General features: G+C 35.0%; 1 protein-coding gene across 2 annotated transcripts in view; it reads right to left on the reverse strand.

Annotated features, from left to right (window-relative positions):
- The window catches only part of LOC128672306 (uncharacterized protein), a 107,168-nt gene extending 95,383 nt beyond the window's left edge, over positions 1-11,785 (reverse strand). For both annotated transcript variants that reach the window (XM_053749359.2, XM_053749358.2), the window contains exon 1: positions 11,379-11,785. In XM_053749359.2, coding sequence (XP_053605334.1) covers positions 11,379-11,469 — 91 coding nt within the window. In that variant the 5' untranslated portion in view covers positions 11,470-11,785. The remainder of the gene's footprint in view (positions 1-11,378) is intronic.
- Positions 11,786-19,550: the final 7,765 nt, after the last annotated feature.

A 19,550-nucleotide genomic window follows, 5' to 3' on the forward strand; every position in this document is an offset into this window, starting at 1 on the left:
ATATAAACTCACAAAGTTTAGCTAGAAGGTTCAGCATTAGAGAAAGTATTAGACGCTGAGTATTAGCAAAATCTCCTTATCTCACAATGTCCTTTCTCATAATGTCCTTTTCTGAAAATGTCCTTTCTCAAAATGTCCTTTTCTCAAAATGTCCTTTTTTCATAATGTCCTTTTCTCAAAATGTCCTTGTGTGTTTTTGATGATAATTTAGATAAGCAACTGATTAAAACAGTTTTTTTCATTAAAAGGACATTCTGAGAAAGTACATTTCGAGAAAAGGACATTATGAGAAAGGACATTGTAAGAAAAGGACATTTTGCGCCAAGACGCAAATTATATCAATATAAACTCACAAAGTTTAGCTAGAAGGTTCAGCATTAGAGAAAGTATTAGAGGCTGAGTATTAGATCAGAATTCCCGATATATCTGGGACGTGACCGGGGTGCAATCATTAAGCGCTCGGCCTGGACACACCTAGGTTAGGCTCGGTACACACTGGTGGTTTAATGAAAGCTACGCGATTAGATGACAAAGCGAAGGGTAAATTAGGGGACGAAGCAAAAGGAAGACATTTAAAATGATAAAAATATAGTTGACAAAAATGTAAATCAAAAATGCTACTATTTGAATAATGGCAGCCACAAACATTTTGACAGATAAATCTGTTATCTGAGCATATTCCCAGTTTCCTCCTCCGTCATAGAGCATTGGAGTCCAGCATCTGCCTTTTATGCTACTGAGCAAGCAAACACGCAATCCGAAAAAGATCAGTTTCCATCATGACCCGACCGGGGATCGAACCCGGGACCAAGGTTCAGAGGCAAGAACTTTACCACTGCGCCACCGAGGTGCTCAATTACTTCCAATTGATCGCTTAGTAAGGACAAATAAGGGTGGCATTCGAATATCGGCTTCACTTTGACAGCACCCATGTAAACCAGGCCTTATTATTGAATAGAACCTGGTTAAAGTTCCGCAAGCCAGGTATTTAGGGTGAATCTATATCAAGGATTGGTTTCATTTACTTGATGTCTTTCTCTATTCCAATTTGTCGAGTACACAGGGTGTTACAAAACACCTATATAATTGTTCTTCATCGTATTCCTCATGGCTGAGAGTCGTGGCATTATTAATGGAGTGGTTTGTCATTGCCTTCTCCATTTCACATACAAGTTAATAATCAACGAGTGTGCAGGTTTCCTCACGATATTTTTCCTTCACCGGAAGCAAGTGGTGATCTATGAAAACTACTAACATGAGTCAGATTGGTATACAAACTCATGTGGCACCAGTAGAATTCGAATCTGGGTCCCTTCGATCCTCAGGCGGGGGTCTTAACCATTACACCGCCGCTTCTGCACAATACTATATAATATTAGGGAGCTTGAAATGAAACTGGGACTATATCACAATTACAATATATCTACATAATAATCTATAATAGAGAATCAAATAATAAATCTAATTACCAAAAGCAATAGAAAAACATGTCGGGTCGTGAATGACAATTCCAAGGGAAAATGACGCGTGCCGTCGGCCAATCACAGCACGGCATTAGTGCTGTACCATCCCAAAAGAGATGGAACATCTAATGTACAATACTATATTCCATTCTTGCGATTTTGAAACTTCGCATAAAAGATCTATCCAAGGTACCTTACCCTACCACTTCGTAGGTATATTGTAACATCCTTACATATTATAAAACAAAGTCTCGAAAACTGCTGCACGGATTTTCATGCGGAAAATTTAGGACCAAGGATAGAATGATTCCTGAGGAATATTTAGGGGTATAATTTATTATGGTTTTATCCGAGTGTAGCCGGGACGGGCCGCTACTCCTATATAATCCACATTGACTTTGTAATGGCGTCACGTGGCCTGTCACCCGAGGAATCTAACATCGCACATTGTTATCTGATACGAGCAAAGCGTTTAAGAATTATGGTGGAATAAGCACACTTATACAAACATTAACTCTGAAAACATTACACTCCTTTTTTTGGGCGTCGTGTTAAATGTCCTAACTTAATGTCTTCAAAAATGATGCGTGCCAATGATCTGACAAATAGGGTTGCTCAAGAATGTGCATGTGAAAGGAGATTGAAACCCGAGGATCAATCAGGAAAGACCTTATTTAAGAACGAAACGGATTTTCTTTATATCGTTCGTCTCATGTACAGTCAACAGCACATCAACCTACCCAAATTCATTGCAAACTCGCCGCTACTACTGCGCCATAGAGGTTCATGCAGGGTAACTTGATGTGCTGTTGACTGTACAATCTACAACAGGTTTCACTGCAATTTTGGACTCGACGAAGAAGAACTTCTTCTAGTTGCAACAGTTATGAATAAATTAATTATGACATTTAAATAATTATTGCCACGATACTTATTATATTAATTCATACTTTAGTATAGGTTCAGCAATAAACTCTCCATTACATTGCATCCGCTCTATAAAATGTGGACAGCCGATACAAAGCAGCCATTAGTCGACGCCCGGAAATGAGCGAGCTTGTCGTCTGTCGCCGGATATTGCCGCAAGGGCTGAGGGCGCCACTGTCTTTGAGAAATATTCATTTTTCTCAATATTTGTAATTGTATTACATAATATTGGGTTAAGTGACTTACTATCATTAGATGATGAAGATGATTTGTACGTCGTTGACACTTCAAGAACTTTGGTCAATGAAATTTGGTGTATGGGTAGAACAGAACCTTAGAACCTACCAATATCATAAATGCGAAAGTTTGTAAGGACGTATGTTGTGTTTATGTATGTTTGTTACTCCTTCAAAAAATCTACTGGACGGAAGTAGGTAATAAATCGGTATTTAACATCGAGATATTTTTCATATGACCAGGCCAGCTAATGTTTATAACTCCGGGCTTAGATAAAAGCAATTAATTAAAAACAAAACATGTTAAATTGACTTTCGATTAACAACCATACCTAACAAAACGATATATAAAATTTTATAATGCCGAAACATGTAGATACGCCTGTATAAAAAGCCTATAATAAAAAAGGCATTGTTCAGAAATCCACGTGGAATAATATCGCGTCAACAATGGCGACTTTAGCGGGAATATTAACAAAGGTATTACTGGGGAGTTTACCCTGTCCGTCAGCCGCATCGGATGTTGTTGGAACAAAAATCATTTATTTTGTTTGCCATAACACAACATATGCGAAGAAGGAAGTTAACACTCACTACATTCGTAAAACAATACAAATATACTTCGAGTTTTTATGAAAAGTACACACGTGTGCAGAATAACTATACCTAGAATAGCTTATAAGGTGTATGTCTATATAGGTGCCTATATTCCTAAAGATATCGAAATCCCAGGGTGCACATCCATCATTAAAAAAAGGTAATCTTCATCATCTCAAAAAAAAAAAGAAAAAAAATTAAAACAACAACGCAGATGACGAACTTTTAGTGATATTTGAATTTAAAAATCGAATGACGACAAGAAAGAAGAAAACGGACTCTCGTGAAGAGATTCAACTGACTCAGCATACATGTGTACTGACTAAGTTAATTTGATGTAAAACGACATGGTAGTAGAAATAAAGGGCTTTTTTTATTTATTTTTTATTTTTTAATCTTCATCATCTCCACATGTCTTACGAAATTATACCATTCAAAATCAAAATCTTTGCTCATTTTGTCTCATTTGCAAATTAAATATTATATTTTTAATCAAAAATTACACATTTAATTATTATTAACGGCTAATTGATTTAGTGATGAACTATTTATTGATTTTTAAAATGTATCCACATTTTAATAGAAAGACATGTCAAGATTGTGACCAACTTTTAGGTACCTAAAGTATCATCGTTTTGGTTTTAGCTCCATAATATGATCCCTGGAAACTGATTATAAATGATCTCTGCTAACTTTAAACTCGTTAAAATTATGAACTTCATTAATTTTATGTTAGCACTTTACTTACGTAAGGTACTTAAGTGGGTTAAATCCAGGTCAGTGTAACATTGTTTACGACAAACGTAGTAAAACAAGTCTGTTGTCACCACAAACAGGTTTTGTTTTACTACGCTTACGCTAAAAATGTACTTACATATTGTGAACTTCAAATCTATTTTACCAGCTTTAATAGAGGTTAACACGAGATATAGCCAAACATAATCGTATAGAAAATTTCAAAATTTAAATAGAGAATTAATAGTTATTTTTACGCACGACAGAGGCGCTGTTCATTTTCCATGTATAAATTTTGACGTTGTCGAAAAAAAAACTCTTGCTCACACTCTCATAGTGCAAAAACTGTCACACAGTCGTATAGTCGACCACACGTCAAGGTAATAGTAGCATTTCCTAGATAGGTTGTGGTGTGCTGTTTCTAACCTAACAAATTTAATTTGACACAAGACATACAGATAGACAAACTTTCTCTTTTTTGTAATATTAGTTCGATTTTGAATCACCAAGTCAAGCACAAACGCAAAAAATACCTTCATTTATATTTCAAAGTTGTCTTACTGATTACATACATTCTACTATGTTCACTGATATAATCGAGTTTTTACGATAATATCCGAGGAATATAGATAGATTATTAATATCGAGAGTATATGGCGTGTAATCAACAACTGTACTACTGAGTGTTCGTGTGTTTAACCTCATGTCTCCTGAATCAACTTGTGTAATTACTTGTCGGGTGATGGCGCGTTCATTGTCTTTGGTGGCTTTTGTTTGCTTCGTCAGATTGAATGGGCGGGTCTGTATAGAAATGTTTGATTTCCTACCACAGTGATATATAAATCCGTGTTCCCAACTATTTTTCTAAGTCAATATTCATATATTTGCCAATTAAGTGTACAACTCTAAATACAGACTCATAATTATAACCATACGTTCCACGCTTCTATTTGAGTATTTTAAAAAAATCAAGATCAAGTCCTATGTTTTGTTTTTATTTAGTAAATTAATTTTATAAACAAAAAACTCTTATTTCTCTTATTTAAATTATTGGATAGAGACGGGTTGGTAGACCACCAGCCTGCTGGTCGGATGAAGTTGTTTAAATCACAGGAAAGCGGTGGATGAGACTAGCACCGGACCGTAAAAAATGGCGCGAAAAAAGGGAGGGCTATACTCAGCAGTGAGTTGGTATATGCAGCTGTAAATGATTACGATGATGATGAGAAGAAATTTAGAGATTTTACCCAATACAGACAGAGCCAAATATGTATGTCGGTTATGTATCTTCGAAAAAATAATTACATTTGAAGTTTAAAAAAGTTTCTAATTTTTGTTATCGTGCCAAGAATGTATTTGTGCTAAATGCTAAATGCACCTATCTATGCCATCTATGTACCTAACAAACCACGTAGCTATATTATATGTATATTTTTCACAAAAAATCTCAACAACTTGGCATGAATACGTCAACACAGGCACTTGAGACTAAAGCGTGTGGCGTCAGCGGAACGAGTGCCACAGAGCAGGCACGCTGATGAAGTGGCTAGACTGATAATAATCACATTTTGTGATTTAATCGATACAAGCGTCTGCTCCATACGATTTTTGGAATATATGTATTGACTACATGTGTTACTCTTACCCTATATTCAGATTTGCGTTAACAGAAATCCTCGCAAACTAGTGTAGTGTTTATAACAACGTTGTATTCCTCTCACCTGAGTGTTTTCCCGGTTGCTTCCTCACCCGTTCAGCATCGCAGCCCAAGGTACTTTTCCTACTTTTTCTTTTCACCTTCGCACAGTCTTCGGCATCAGTTGACGATATACGCACGCACTTTTTGGAACATAAACTTGTTACGACTTAAACTAAACATTAACTATTGATAAAAACCGTACAGAAATCTGTCCGATAATTTTTGACTTTATCGCGAACTGTGCAACACAGATTAACGCGACTGAGTAACTTCTTTTTATAAATCATATTTAAGGATAAGGAAGAATATAAGTTTGACCCACAACCTCAAAGTTGTTATCATGATGGCTTTTCAATCTCGGTAACATCCAATACGGCATAAAACTTTAACAAAAGCAAACTTGAGGAGATTTCCGAACTGATAGCCTCAAGGCAATGGTAATCTAGCCACGTGTGCTACATGAAAGGAGTCGGAACTTTAGGTTTGTTATGTTGTTTTTGGGGTAAAAAAAATTAACTAATAGTGGTCAATTTGGAAATATAGAATTTCAATGCAAGAGAATTAAAAGTCATTATTATACACAGAATAATTGCTCTGTTTTAATAGACCGTAGAGTAATTAAAATAAGATTTTGTATTTTAATACGGAGCTCATAGCTTTAGATTTAACATGAATAGAGTCCAGTAACTTATTGATTAGTCCAGTAACTTAGTGACGACCTCGGTGGCGCAGTGGTAAAGCGCTTGCCTCTGAACCGAGAGGTCCAGGGTTCGATCCCCGGTCGGGTCATGATGGAAAATGATCTTTTTCTGATTGGCCCGGGTCTTGGATGTTTATCTATATATGTATATGTTATAAAATATAGTATCGTTGAGTTAGCATCCCATAACACAAGTCTCGAACTTACTTTGGGGCTAGCTCAATCTGTGTGATTTGTCCTAATATATTTATATTTATTTATTTATTCAAAACAACAGAGAAATGCATGGTAATTAATATTAGTACTAAAGTTATTGTAATGATTTTTCGTGTCACAGTAAAATGAAAATTATGTCAAAAAATTACTCATTATTAATTTTACATTATGTAATATAAATAAATAAAACAATTAAATAAGGAGCATTATTTTGGGCTTGATTCACATCTTACTACGAGATCTTAAAATACGTTAGTGTACATCAACAACTATTGACCATCATTGTTGGTTCATAGGACTTTTCAACAATTAACAATAAAAAAGTAATGCAGAAGGAGATTTAGAGCAAGAACCTGTGTACACTGAACACAGACAAGCCAGAACGAAGCTCTCTGGCACAAAGTTACAAGGAGATGAATTAATGAATGAATTACCCCTAATGAACTGGGAAGAGGGTTAGACGAAAGAAGAGAAGTATAAACAAAGTATTATTTATATTTAAAACGATAGGGCATAGCTAAAACCTTTCTAAGAATACATAACCAAGAAATCCCAGAAATTCCTTATTGTATACGCAATGTCACTCTTACTTTGTAAGGCCAGCACAAGTTGTTATCTTGATGGCTTTCCGATCCCGTTTATCACCGGACCGGTATAAACCGGATCAAACAATAGCTTTTATAGAACTATAACCGGCGAATGTTGCCAGGTATTTGGATGTTATACCACTAAAGCTTTGTAATAGAGATCGTATTTTGTGTTACAAATACCTCATGTATTTGGAGATGATGAAAATATCATCAATGAAAGTTATAAACATTTTTTTAAAATTTACTAATGTACTGTGTTACTGTGTTACTTTATTAACGTGTACTTTATTATCTATATGATGCAACATCGATCACCTAGATAGCCGGGCGGAGTCGCTAGCTACATTTAGTGTTTTGTAGTATTTTAAGTATCTCACATTTGGACAAAAGCCAAATTACCTGCCTGGGTAACTTGAAGACCGCGATGTCGAAGTTTATCGAGAGCATTGGACATTGTGGTGATATCTACCACACTATGTCTTATGGTAAATGTATTCTTATGTCACGTGATGTGACTTGTCAAAACAGTACCTATTGCTTGTATGGATTAGTACGGAGATATTCAAATTTTGCTGATGTTCTTGACTCAAGGGAAATTTTAATATCTCAATTCTATTATATACAAGCGATACCGTTTTGACAAGTCACATCACGTCACGGCACATACGTATAAATTTACCATGCATTCACTAAGTACTACGTTGTACGGAGTACCTACTAATTTCATGAAATTTAACTTTATTTCAAATTATTTTTGCCTCCCATTATATGTGACGTCACCTGTTCTCACGATTAGTCTTTAATAAAATGTACTATCATATAAGTTGATGGAAGTTTTAGTTTCTTTTTAGATATCAAAATAATATCTGATTTGACATGATGACAACTACCAAATGAATAAAATTAATCTATTAGAGATCGGGAAAAATATTCATAAGATGGATGTCCCGAGGATAGATATGAAAAGGGTGAACACGGAACTAATGACCTAGAAGCTATCGCTCTGAAGACAATTAGGAATCCCAACCCCAAAAAGAATTAGGATAAACTCGGAAAAGAGGGATATTGATGTCAAATTCATGAGATATTGAATTGAGATTATTCGCACATCGACGCAATATTATAATTACTACAACACTCCAACATCTGTGTTTTGGTAACCAGTAATATTACGAGTATTATGTATCTCCTTTTATAAATTCACGGCACTAAGTCCGGTCCTTTGAGAGGCTTGCGTGGGGATATGGATCCAACACGTAGAGGCCCTTTGGAGAGTTTTGATGTTGTGTAGGTCTCCCGCCAAAACCCGCTCGCGGATATACCAATAAAATGATATGCCCATGAGCAGGTCTCGGCGAGAGTGTGAACTATTGCAGAATAATGGATAGAAGTACTGGTCTATAGAATGAAATTTGGATGGACTGAGAATGGGCTATTGCAAAGAGTTCGGTCACCTGCCATAATCATGATAACTGACTATTCAGTGGCAGGTGGTGACTCGCCGCTCACTGGATGGGCCCCTCAAATCAGTCGCCGCGATTGGCGACAAAGGGGCAACATTGGCGTGGGCGGCTAAGGGTGTAGAGAGGTGAGTCTGCGGGGCGCGAAATCATGGTGATCCAGTCAGACGCCCCCGGCGTTATGACATTTTACACTTCCACCCTTCGAGCATATAGCTCTCGCGACTCCACTCTGGCCGGCCGATGAAGGCAAGCCAGAGGTAGGGGTCCTGTTACCTCTCGGTTTCCACTCCGACCTTGGGGAAGGAAGGCGTAGGTGAGGAACATTATTATTATTATGTTTACATTTTTATGCTCGGTCTCTGTTTAAAATAGACCGGTATACTGCAATACACGGGCCTAAGCCAAGTGTATAACAGGAAGGTCGTTAATATGTGATGTGTTTTTTTTTAATGAGGACAAACCACACATATTGAGCTAGCCCCAAAGTAAGTTCGAGACTTGTATTATGTTGTGTTGTGTTAATTGTATTTACGGCAGGATTATCAATATTGGGAGTTGTAATACTAGCAAGCAATTTTGAGGTTGTACTGTTGCGTTGGAATCTATGCGGCTGGTGGATGTAAGTGAGGAAGTTTGTCCGTCTGTCTGTAAGAACTTTCTCACTATTCGGCACGTATTTAATATAGCTGCCTTCTGAAGTAGGTTATATATAGTTGTAGGTGATAGATTTAAGGTTTTTAAATATTAATGTAGCTGTTTCGGTATAACTCCAGTCGTAGAAAGAACACCTTTTCAAGGTGCCAGATTCTACTTATTTTATCCTTAATTTCTATGTATTTGGTTAATTTTTTCTGATATTGTGTTCTGTATTATTGTGCTATTTACAACATTTTTGTAGCTAAAAGAGTCTTTATTGTCTTTATTGAGCTGAGACGCAGTCAAAGAAACTGGTTAATTGAAAGTGATATAAACATAGGAAATCACGAACAAACATTTAAAATAAGTTATATAGTATCATTGTACGCATACGTCCTATTAAATTACGTATTTTTATTGTATTTCTGTTTGTACAAAGTTTATTTATACAAATTAAGATGCAATATTGTAATAACCGTGAATATCTCTCTCGTGGCCCATCATGCCGCCAGAATTACATTTAACTCATCTGTTTCGACTTTGTTAATTGTTTAATTTGGAACGCAATTCATTTCTACGAAATTATTTTTATTTAAGCAACTTCAACATCGATAGCGATGATTGATTTAAATTGCAAATATCTTTATAAATACGCCGCCAAAAGGTATAAAATAAGATAATTAGGGTGAGTTGCACCGTCAAATTTAACGTTGACTTTAACCGGCGTGCCGCTGTAAAGAGGTAAAAGGATAACACCATACGTAATGAAGCTATTAGCTAAATGCAATGATAAAGAACGTATGGTTGCACTACAGAGAGAGTTGCACTTAGGACAATGTCGGCACAAGCGACCATCTTTGTTTTATATCTTCATGACTTTGATGTTTCAGGACAGCCCTTTTTCAGGACAGCTATTTTTTAACCCCCGACGCAAAAAGAGGGGTGTTATAAGTTTGACCGCTAAGTGTGTCTGTCTGTGTACGTGGCACCGTAGCTCATCAACGGGTGAACCGATTCGGATACGGTTTCTTTTATTTGATAGCTAATTTTTATGCGGTGGTTCGTAGTTATGTTTAATTAAAATGGGTTACGCTGTTCAAAGCTTGTAGCGAAATTAATATTGAAAGTCGGAGTTTTTTTTACCTTATTTGTTTAACAAATAAACTTGTTATCGAGGTATTTATATCACAATTCTATTCCCCATTGTGGATACTGATGCCCTAAATACACATTTGACGGTTTGACAGCAGATTTAAAAGGAAAGGGTTACAGCTTAATGGCAAATACTCTTTTGGCGGTTTATACGTAGAATGTAAAATAAATTTACAATAGATGTGTCATTTCAGATGATCCTGCGGGCTTTGAATCTTTATGATATATACATACAATTTACACACCTTAAGACAACCTGTTACTAACATTAAATGAGAAACCGAAATAAATAATTTATTATCCATACTATTATTAGAAAGAGGTAAGCGTTAGTGAGGTTGTATGTTTGAGGCGTGTAATCTCCGAAACTACCAAACCGATTTAAAAAAATATTTCACCATTAGAAAGGTGCATTATCCAAGATTGCTATAAGCTATATTAAATCTCAAAATTCCCACTTGAACGAAACCCCGGGCAACATCTAGTAGCTATATAAATAGACAATTTTTTTAACATTATTGAAATACGGTATGTATTTCGGCTATCCATACCTATACAAACAAATCTACTCTTTTGCCACTAATATTTTATTTATGATTCAAGTGTTAATTTTGTAAACTCCACCCATATATAAAATACAAGTAACTGCTTATTAAACAATTATCATAAAATGTATTATAACCTGTAAAATCTATACAACCATATACCATAGCGATCTATTTGCCAAAGTCAATTCGTTGTAATGAAAAAACACAAATTGATCGCGAATTAGCTGCATTTACAGCGCTATAAAGATAAACAACTAAACATATTTGATTATACTTATAAATTATTGTTTTCCTGCTCAACATGCGTGGTATATGACAAAGCCCATTTCCCAGCAGTTCAATATCACCGCCTCAAAAATTTCCATCCATATCGATATAATAAATAGAGAAAACATTACCTTTTGTCACCAACTCACCTGGTTTACTATTGTTATTGTTATTGGTTCCTGAAGCTTGACTGAAAAGTGACGCTCCAGTGAGACGGGCCCGGCGCAGGATCCACCACATCTTGCCACTCAAATATAGACTCACAGCCAATCGAGTACAATTCAAATTTCAATAGCACTGTTTAAGCAATGCATTCGAATTTCAAATTCATCAATCACTTTTTCCGTTTTTTTATTTATGCCAATGTTGTTTACATATAGGTTAGTTTTTCAAAATCGAATCACTACATATACAATTTAAACAAGAAATATTCTAAAATATTATGTTTAAATATACGATTAAGGGTTTAAGTTATAAAATGTATATGTAATTAAGTAGTAAAGTTACGTATGGGCGCGTGTTTCGAGATTAGGACGTCGAAGTCCCGTTGCCAAGAGGGTTGGCACGACACTGGCTGGCGGCGTGAACGTTTTACAAAACAACACATGCGCATTTAGACACTCGCTAACAGGTGACTTTTTATTGTTAACTTTTTTTTTATACTGTAGGTACTTTCCTAATCGTTTGCGTCTATAAAATAATTGATTTTTTTTTAGTGCCTTGATATTTATAATGTAACTTATAACTCTTATAAGTATCTGAATTGGAATTTCTGAGTGGAATAAAAATAAGGAATTCAGTCCTAAAAGATAAATTGTCTATTTGTGTATTTATTATTATTATAGCTAAGTAGATTCTTTTTTCGCAATAGCTTATGAGGATCCGTGAACGTGAACTTATATATACCGTACCGCGGCTTCGCTCGGGTAAAATCATTATAAATTTATACATCAAAACCTTCTTCAGGAATCAAACTATCTATTTGTGGAAACCGCATGAAAATTCGTGCAGTAGTTTTTTTGTTCATCGCAATCAATCAGACACGTTTAGTCAAATTTTATAAAACAATGTCCTCTGGTGGATATTGTTTTATAAAATTTAAGGTTTTTTTTTTATTTTTAACAATTTAATTTTCAATAATAAAATTAAGATTTTTCGTGTAGAGATAGTTGGAAAGAAACACAGGCAACTTTTTGTGGCGCGCAACATCTAGTATCAATATAAATAAGAAAACCAGGATCGGTAAAATAATTATGTGAAGCTTGTGTAAAAAACGACATATTTACAACGAAAGTCAATTGTTACTTATAATGGAACTTGATTCTGAAATAAATGATTATTATATATTACATAAACTCCTCTTGTGAAATTGGATGTCATTAGACGTTATTCCATACTTGAACTACATAATCCCAGTCTAGACGAACGGCCACAAGATGATTAAGTATTTTATAGACAATATCGTAAGAATTCATACAGACAACAACACAACAACATATTACAGTATTAATTTACTATATACTAATTATACCAAGCGTATATCTGAATGGAATTCATTTCAGTAATAAGTAATGACTTATTCTTAGACGGTTGGGGCCGTCTATCAATTTATTGTGTAATATGAATGAACGGAAATGATATCTGGTCCGGTGAAAGAGTCGGTGTATCTGTATAAGTTTGTCAAGAAAAGGGTATTTTTCAATTTGGTCAAGTATACTTGTCATTCGTTCTTATTGCGCAATATAATTGACCGTCTGGGGGCCGCCTTAGAAACCCATATGATAAAACCACAATATTTATGAGAATCTTTACGGAAAAATTAGGATTCTTGGAAAAAGGGCGCAACATACATATACCTGCCGTCAACTAGTTATTTATTTAGCTATTAGCCTATTGCCGTTTAAGTGCAAGCTTATTTAATTTGTTCAAATTCGACTCAATTTGGGAACCTGAAATTATTTGCCTTAATTAATTTCGTAAATTAACTTGGCGATAGGAATTGGTCACAAATTGGGTCGATTAAGAGATGATAGTAAGCTCCCAGGCCGCAAGTAAATACGTATGTTATAAGGTAGCTGTATCCCGCTGCACGTCACTCGTATAAACTCAATCTAATGCTAAATTTTCACGTGAAATAAGGACAAACGCGCATTTTCACATTTAGTATATTAGAATGCGAAAGTCTGTAAATATGTATGTGTGTAAGTGATTCACGTGTGATTGTTACTATTACACGCAAAATCTACTGGAGGGATTGTGATGAAAATTGGTACACGGGTAGAGTATGATCTACAATAACAGATAGGGTAATTTTAATTCCGAAGTTGGTATGAAATACTTATTACCGCAATCGGAGCCGCGCCAAATATTAAATAAATAACCCCCTCCTTTTTTGGCAGTCGGTTAAAACAGATCAAACACTACGCCATCTCACCAGATCCTTTTAGAAATTGATATTCTAAGCCAAGAAATCCAGAAATATTGTCTGAAGGCAGAAATTCTCGAACACAGAGATCAAATAGCCTATATTTATGTAACAACACAATTGTTTGTTGTGTAAACTCGGCGATGGCAAAGATATTGCTATTTAACAACACAAGATGCTAGGAATAAATCTTGGTTATTGTCTGACTTGAATTACGGAATTAATTAACTTTTCTATTTAGGGGTCAATTCGCAAAATCTTTCATAATACCTAAATCTTTCATATAACTAATGATATCACTAATTAAATATCATTTTCTCTGTGGAGTTTTATATCATATTACTTTTGTAGAACGAAAATGAGAACCTCAGAAATATCGTAAAGGACCACTTCCCGATTACGGGCAACATCTGATTTTATTCCATACTAACGGCCAGTATGTACTAGATAAACATCTATATGAGTGATTTGTTCTTATATATTTATATTTATTTATTTCGCTAAACCTTCCTCAGAAAGATTTAAGCATACATAGGGACTGAGCGGAAAGCAACTTTGTTTTTAACCCCCAACGCAAAAAGAGGGGTGTTGTAAGTTTAACGTATCTGTCTGTGTATCTGTGCATCTGTCTGTGGCTCCCAAACGGACGAACCGATTTTCGACGACGAGTCTATTTTTTGTGTCATAGATAATTTTATCCCGAGTGTTCTTAGCCATGTTTCATGAAAATCGGTTCTGTCGTTCAAAAGTAGCGAAAGGAATATTGAAAGTCGAAGGTTTTTTAATTTGTCTAACAAATAAACTTGTATACTATGTAGTGAAGCTCAAGTAAAAAAAAACAATAAGTATTTTCAAAGGAACTAATTAACTTGATATGAAATGCTTCTAAGAGCTATGTTACCCTAGTTGATTAAAACGTAGGAGCTGACAGCGAACCGGCAATCCTTGCCAAGATATTCGCGTTAAAACTACATCTTTCCACACCACTAACATTCTCGAAGACACAGTTGGATGCTTCGTTGTGTGGCCACGAGAACTGCGTATTATTCTTGCAGTGCCTCTCCGTTATTAGGTTGACTTTGCAAACTTTTTTCTGTCCATCGTCCGTCCATAAATTAAGACTGGAACAACCCGTACACTAGCGCCATCATCACATTTTTATCAATTTCTAATAGCCGATAACTAAAAAATTCCGCAGGAGATTGTCACACTAGATAATTGATTTTATTAGAAAATATTACAAGTAATGGATTCAGAGAACCTAGGTAGGAAAAGGAAAGCATGCGCAGATAACGACTTTGTATTATATATAATGGAAGGAAACAACATACAGATCCAACCCCACATAAGTGGCAAAAAGATCAATAAGAACATATAGTGTAAGTCTAGGTGAGAGACAGGTTTTTGTGGCAAAATGCAAAGTCAAAATATTCATTCAGAAATTAGACAGGCACTTTTTCCCGTCAATTTTATAATAATTTATTTATTATGCAGTTTTATTATTATCCAAACGTTTATAAAAACATTTTAGAAAGTTTCTATTGGAGAAACAAAAAATTGGTATTCCTAAACGTTACCTGTAGTGGATTTCCCTTTGAGAGATGAGTGGCTGCTTTTGTTCGACTTCTGATTTGCAAACTGTCTTAATATTTCCCTTTATTTGTTTTTCTTGTAATGCTTCGTGTCATATTTCTTAAAACGTTTAAGTGCACAATATTATTTTAGTTATTTTTTTTATAACTTAGCGCTCGCACCTACATTGACGGCAATGACTGAAAATCAGTGTTTTTGTACTAATGTGCAGAAAGTTCACTGAGTTGTGGCCTTTTTGCCTTGCTGCAGCACACTAATTCCTTTAGCATTATGCTTGTATGTACGTGTAATATCAATATTGTTTTAATGCTTTATATGTTATTATTTTTAGTGTCTGTGGCGACACAAATAAACGTTTTCTATGTCTATGTCTAGTTTTTCTCAAAAAATCTACAAACTACTACTACTTTTGGAACGAACGAACGCATATAATCCAGTTTAGTGAGCACACAGCGCAGCCGGCCGGAACAAGGCGACATCGCAACGTCTGGAGAATCCAATTCCTGCATTAGAATTATGTCGCGCGCCCAAGCCAAAACTGAAGCGCGGTCTTGACATAATTGTGTTTATCACAATTTTGTATTTGTAAAAAAAGATAGATAAGTATATACTTAATAACTATATTATATATATTTTTTAAAAGATTCGGCGGTGATTTTATTAACCAAACGCTTGCCTAACCTAAACTTTCCTTGGGAATGCTCTTGCTTATCAAGAAATGCTGGCTTGATGTCGTCAATAATGATATGCGTGTCAGTGTCCAAGACGAAAGAGTAGGAAAGAGAACCCTGGGCTCCGACGCGCAACGGTTGAAAAGCAACCGGGAATACGCTCAGACAATAGAGAGAGGGAGCTATTGCTTAACAGCTGCCTAGGCTGTGTCTCTTGGATGCCTTCTGGCGTAATTATTTCACCACATTATTGTACACGTGGCAAAGAGATTATAACAATAATTATAATCGCAAGGCTTTACCTTGAATACGAGCCAATATATATTGGCGACAGGAAAAATAAATAGATTCCGTCTTCAATGTGCTCGGCGTGATTTGAATTTATAAATAGGCTTAAGGGTTTGGATGTAGATGTGTAAGATGAAAATATGTTGATTAATTGGAGCATTGCACGTCTCAGTTCAAGTTATTGCTAGATACGGCCATTACGTTGTTCTGTTTAACTTTTCAGAAATTTGAATATATTATGAACTAGAGGGCGAAGTTCTAGTTTGCATTTCACTTTTCACCATCGAATCTATTCGAAGTGACTTGTTATTGCATTGTGGTTGTCGTTGCGTCAGAATGGCGTACTGTGATTGCTTAGGAAATCTGTTGTAATACTGAAGTATTCAGACTTATAAGTATATTATATGAAACCTAAAAGTATATAATGCTTTTGTTTTGTTTTTTTTTGTATCCGTGCTTAATCATATACTTACTGCTGTACAGAACCTGGCTGAAAATTATCAAGTTTCTATATTGTTTCAGCTCTGTTAACACAACTTTATTGGTGTGCTTAGACTATGTACCACTACTGCTACTAGACCGCTGATATAACTAAAAACGAGCACTCTGTATAAACACTATGGGTGGGTACAATCCACTCTGTCTGTCACTATCAATATATCTTTATATCTCCTAAATCATAGAAAATTTGAGCTAGCGTTTTAAGCGTTTAAGGGTGAATTTCACGACTGTTTGAACGCGGCGTGTAGCGTTTCATTAGTGTCGCATATTTTATTTTAATAAAGAATAATTTTATTTTAAACGTTTAAAAAATTAACATTGTAATAACTTAAATATTCAGAGGCAGCTGAACAGAATATGAAGTTTAACCACTTGTTGAAAATAACAGATGGCTCTGCATGTTCCTCAAGCTACTTATATTTCTTGTAATATAAATTACTTTGTAAATTATAATGGAGTTGAAAGTACGAGTGCATACAACGACAATGTGACTTTGAAACTAAATTTCAGTAATATGTTTTTAGTATACATGAGTCATATTGATGTACAAACTCATGTGGCACGAGTATGATTTGTGAATAAACGATTTATAGGTAAATCTAACATAACTGTTTGACAAATCTAAATACGATATACCCAGGCAATGTTACTTAAACCACCATTATCAATATAGCAAATGTTCGCGACACACTGAGAGTGTATTCACTTTGCCCCTGAAAAGGGTTTGACGTCTTCGTTGACTACAAATAATACGGGTAAAAATTCGACCTGTGTTACCAGAGTGAATTGTAAATTGTGATATTTAAAAAAGATTCCAGGCTGGTTAGGTTAGTTTTGAAAACTCGGGTAACTTTTTTGTCTATTATTACGTGTTTTACAAATAAAATATCTTTTATCTGTTATCCACTATGAAATCTCGCCACGTCACGAGACGTGGCCGCGGCGTTTTGTACTTTAAAAATATCGTATTTCTCACCAGAAAATAGGTAAGTATCTATTTTCATTGAAATTTGATAGTGGCATAAAAATAAAAGATATTTTATTTGCAAAACACAAACATAATGATAGACATAAATTTTTACCGAGTTTTTGAAACTTTGTAGTTTCTTTCAAAGCTATCAGATATTTCCCAAGTCAAATACGTCTATCGAACGGAAGATTCATTTACATATATCTACTTCTCATTTACATCTTGTATTTTTTTATAAGAATTCACAAATTCTCCACAAGTCATTTTAATTATGTGAATTTAGTTGGTCAGAGTGGAAATTCTCAATTGTAACTACCTCAATAAATTAATTACTCCATAAATTGTAAATAATGGATTTTTGTTTCTAATGTTTTAAATCAAATAATATTAAAAAAAAAAAAAACATATTCCTGGCCAGTGACCTATTCATTCCAAACCATAAAATATATTATTAATTTTTTAATGATTAAAGAGAAAAAAGAAAAAAATATTTAAAAATACGATGATTCGTGATGAAACATTAGGTAGGTACCAAATTGTAATGTAATTTTTTTGTAAATTGTTATTCATTCTCCCAGGTTACCCAACGAAAACACGAAATGAGTTTGTCTAGAAGTAAATAAGTAAAATGGCGGCTCAACATAGAACCCAAGGATTTAGGACCTCAAGGAAAAGGTCCTGTGCTCTAAGTAAGCTTAGTCCACTTATCCCTATTTTGTAAGGATATCGCTATATCACTAAACTGTGTATGCTGGTACTTTATCATTACTACCAATCTGTGATCGCGCTGTCTGTCCCTGTATGTATGCTTAGATCTTTTAAACCACGCAACGGATTTCGATGATTTTTTTTTATAAATTCAAGTGGAGTGATTAGTATAATTTATTACGGTTTTACCCGTGTGAAGCCGGGACGAGCTGCTAGTGTTATATAACTTGAAAATTCGTATTGATTTATTTGAATTCTATCAATATATTCATAAATTGCATTTTTTTTTTGTCATGCCTGTGATTCCCGCCCATAACTAAGATAGATTTATACATTCCCGAAATTACGTAAACTTCGACGTCAAAATTAATTTCAATATGCTCGGAAAAACGCAAAGTACGCCTTTCAGTGTAAACGTCAACGGCGCGCCGGTTAAATCACGTCAAATTTGACGCTACGCCTACGACCTACGCTTTCTAATACCTTAACAGTTGATAAATTTAAAAGTTTATTTTTTATCTAAACACCAGGTGTCAGACAGTCACATCCGTGACTGCAACCGGTAATAGACGAGGATTTATATCTTCGTCATGTCAAAATGAAATTAGATTTCGGTGATTACTCTAAAATAATCTGACTTACATCTAGTTCATATGCAAATAGCGCTAACATGAAAGTTATGACTCAATACATTTCAAGTGCCACTCATGCATAAATTTACAGCAATCAACTCTTACTAACCAACTTTAAGTAATTACTTTAACTGTGTTTAGCACACGGCTACGCTCGGTCGTATTCGGTCTTTTTATAATTTTATATTCTTATGTTTATAATTCAATTGTGTTTACATTCGACGCTGTCATAAATATTATCTTGTTTATCTTCATATCAGCACATCTCTTTACAGATCTCTAATCAATTTTATTTTAATTGAAAGACAAAGATCATTTATTTGCAAAAAATATTACGATCAATTATGCCTATCAGTGTTATAGCAGCATCACTATAATAGCTTTTACACTGGCAGAAGGGGTACTCGTAAATCCAAGAAATGCTTTACAACACTGGCAGAAGGGGTAAATCCAAGAAATGCTGGCTTGATGTCGTCAAGAATGACGTGCGTGCCTATCGTCTGACAACTAGGGATGCCGACGACCGTGCGAAG

The sequence above is a fragment of the Plodia interpunctella genome, chromosome 9 (genome assembly GCF_027563975.2).
Source record: "Plodia interpunctella isolate USDA-ARS_2022_Savannah chromosome 9, ilPloInte3.2, whole genome shotgun sequence".
Taxonomy (NCBI): domain Eukaryota; kingdom Metazoa; phylum Arthropoda; class Insecta; order Lepidoptera; family Pyralidae; genus Plodia; species Plodia interpunctella.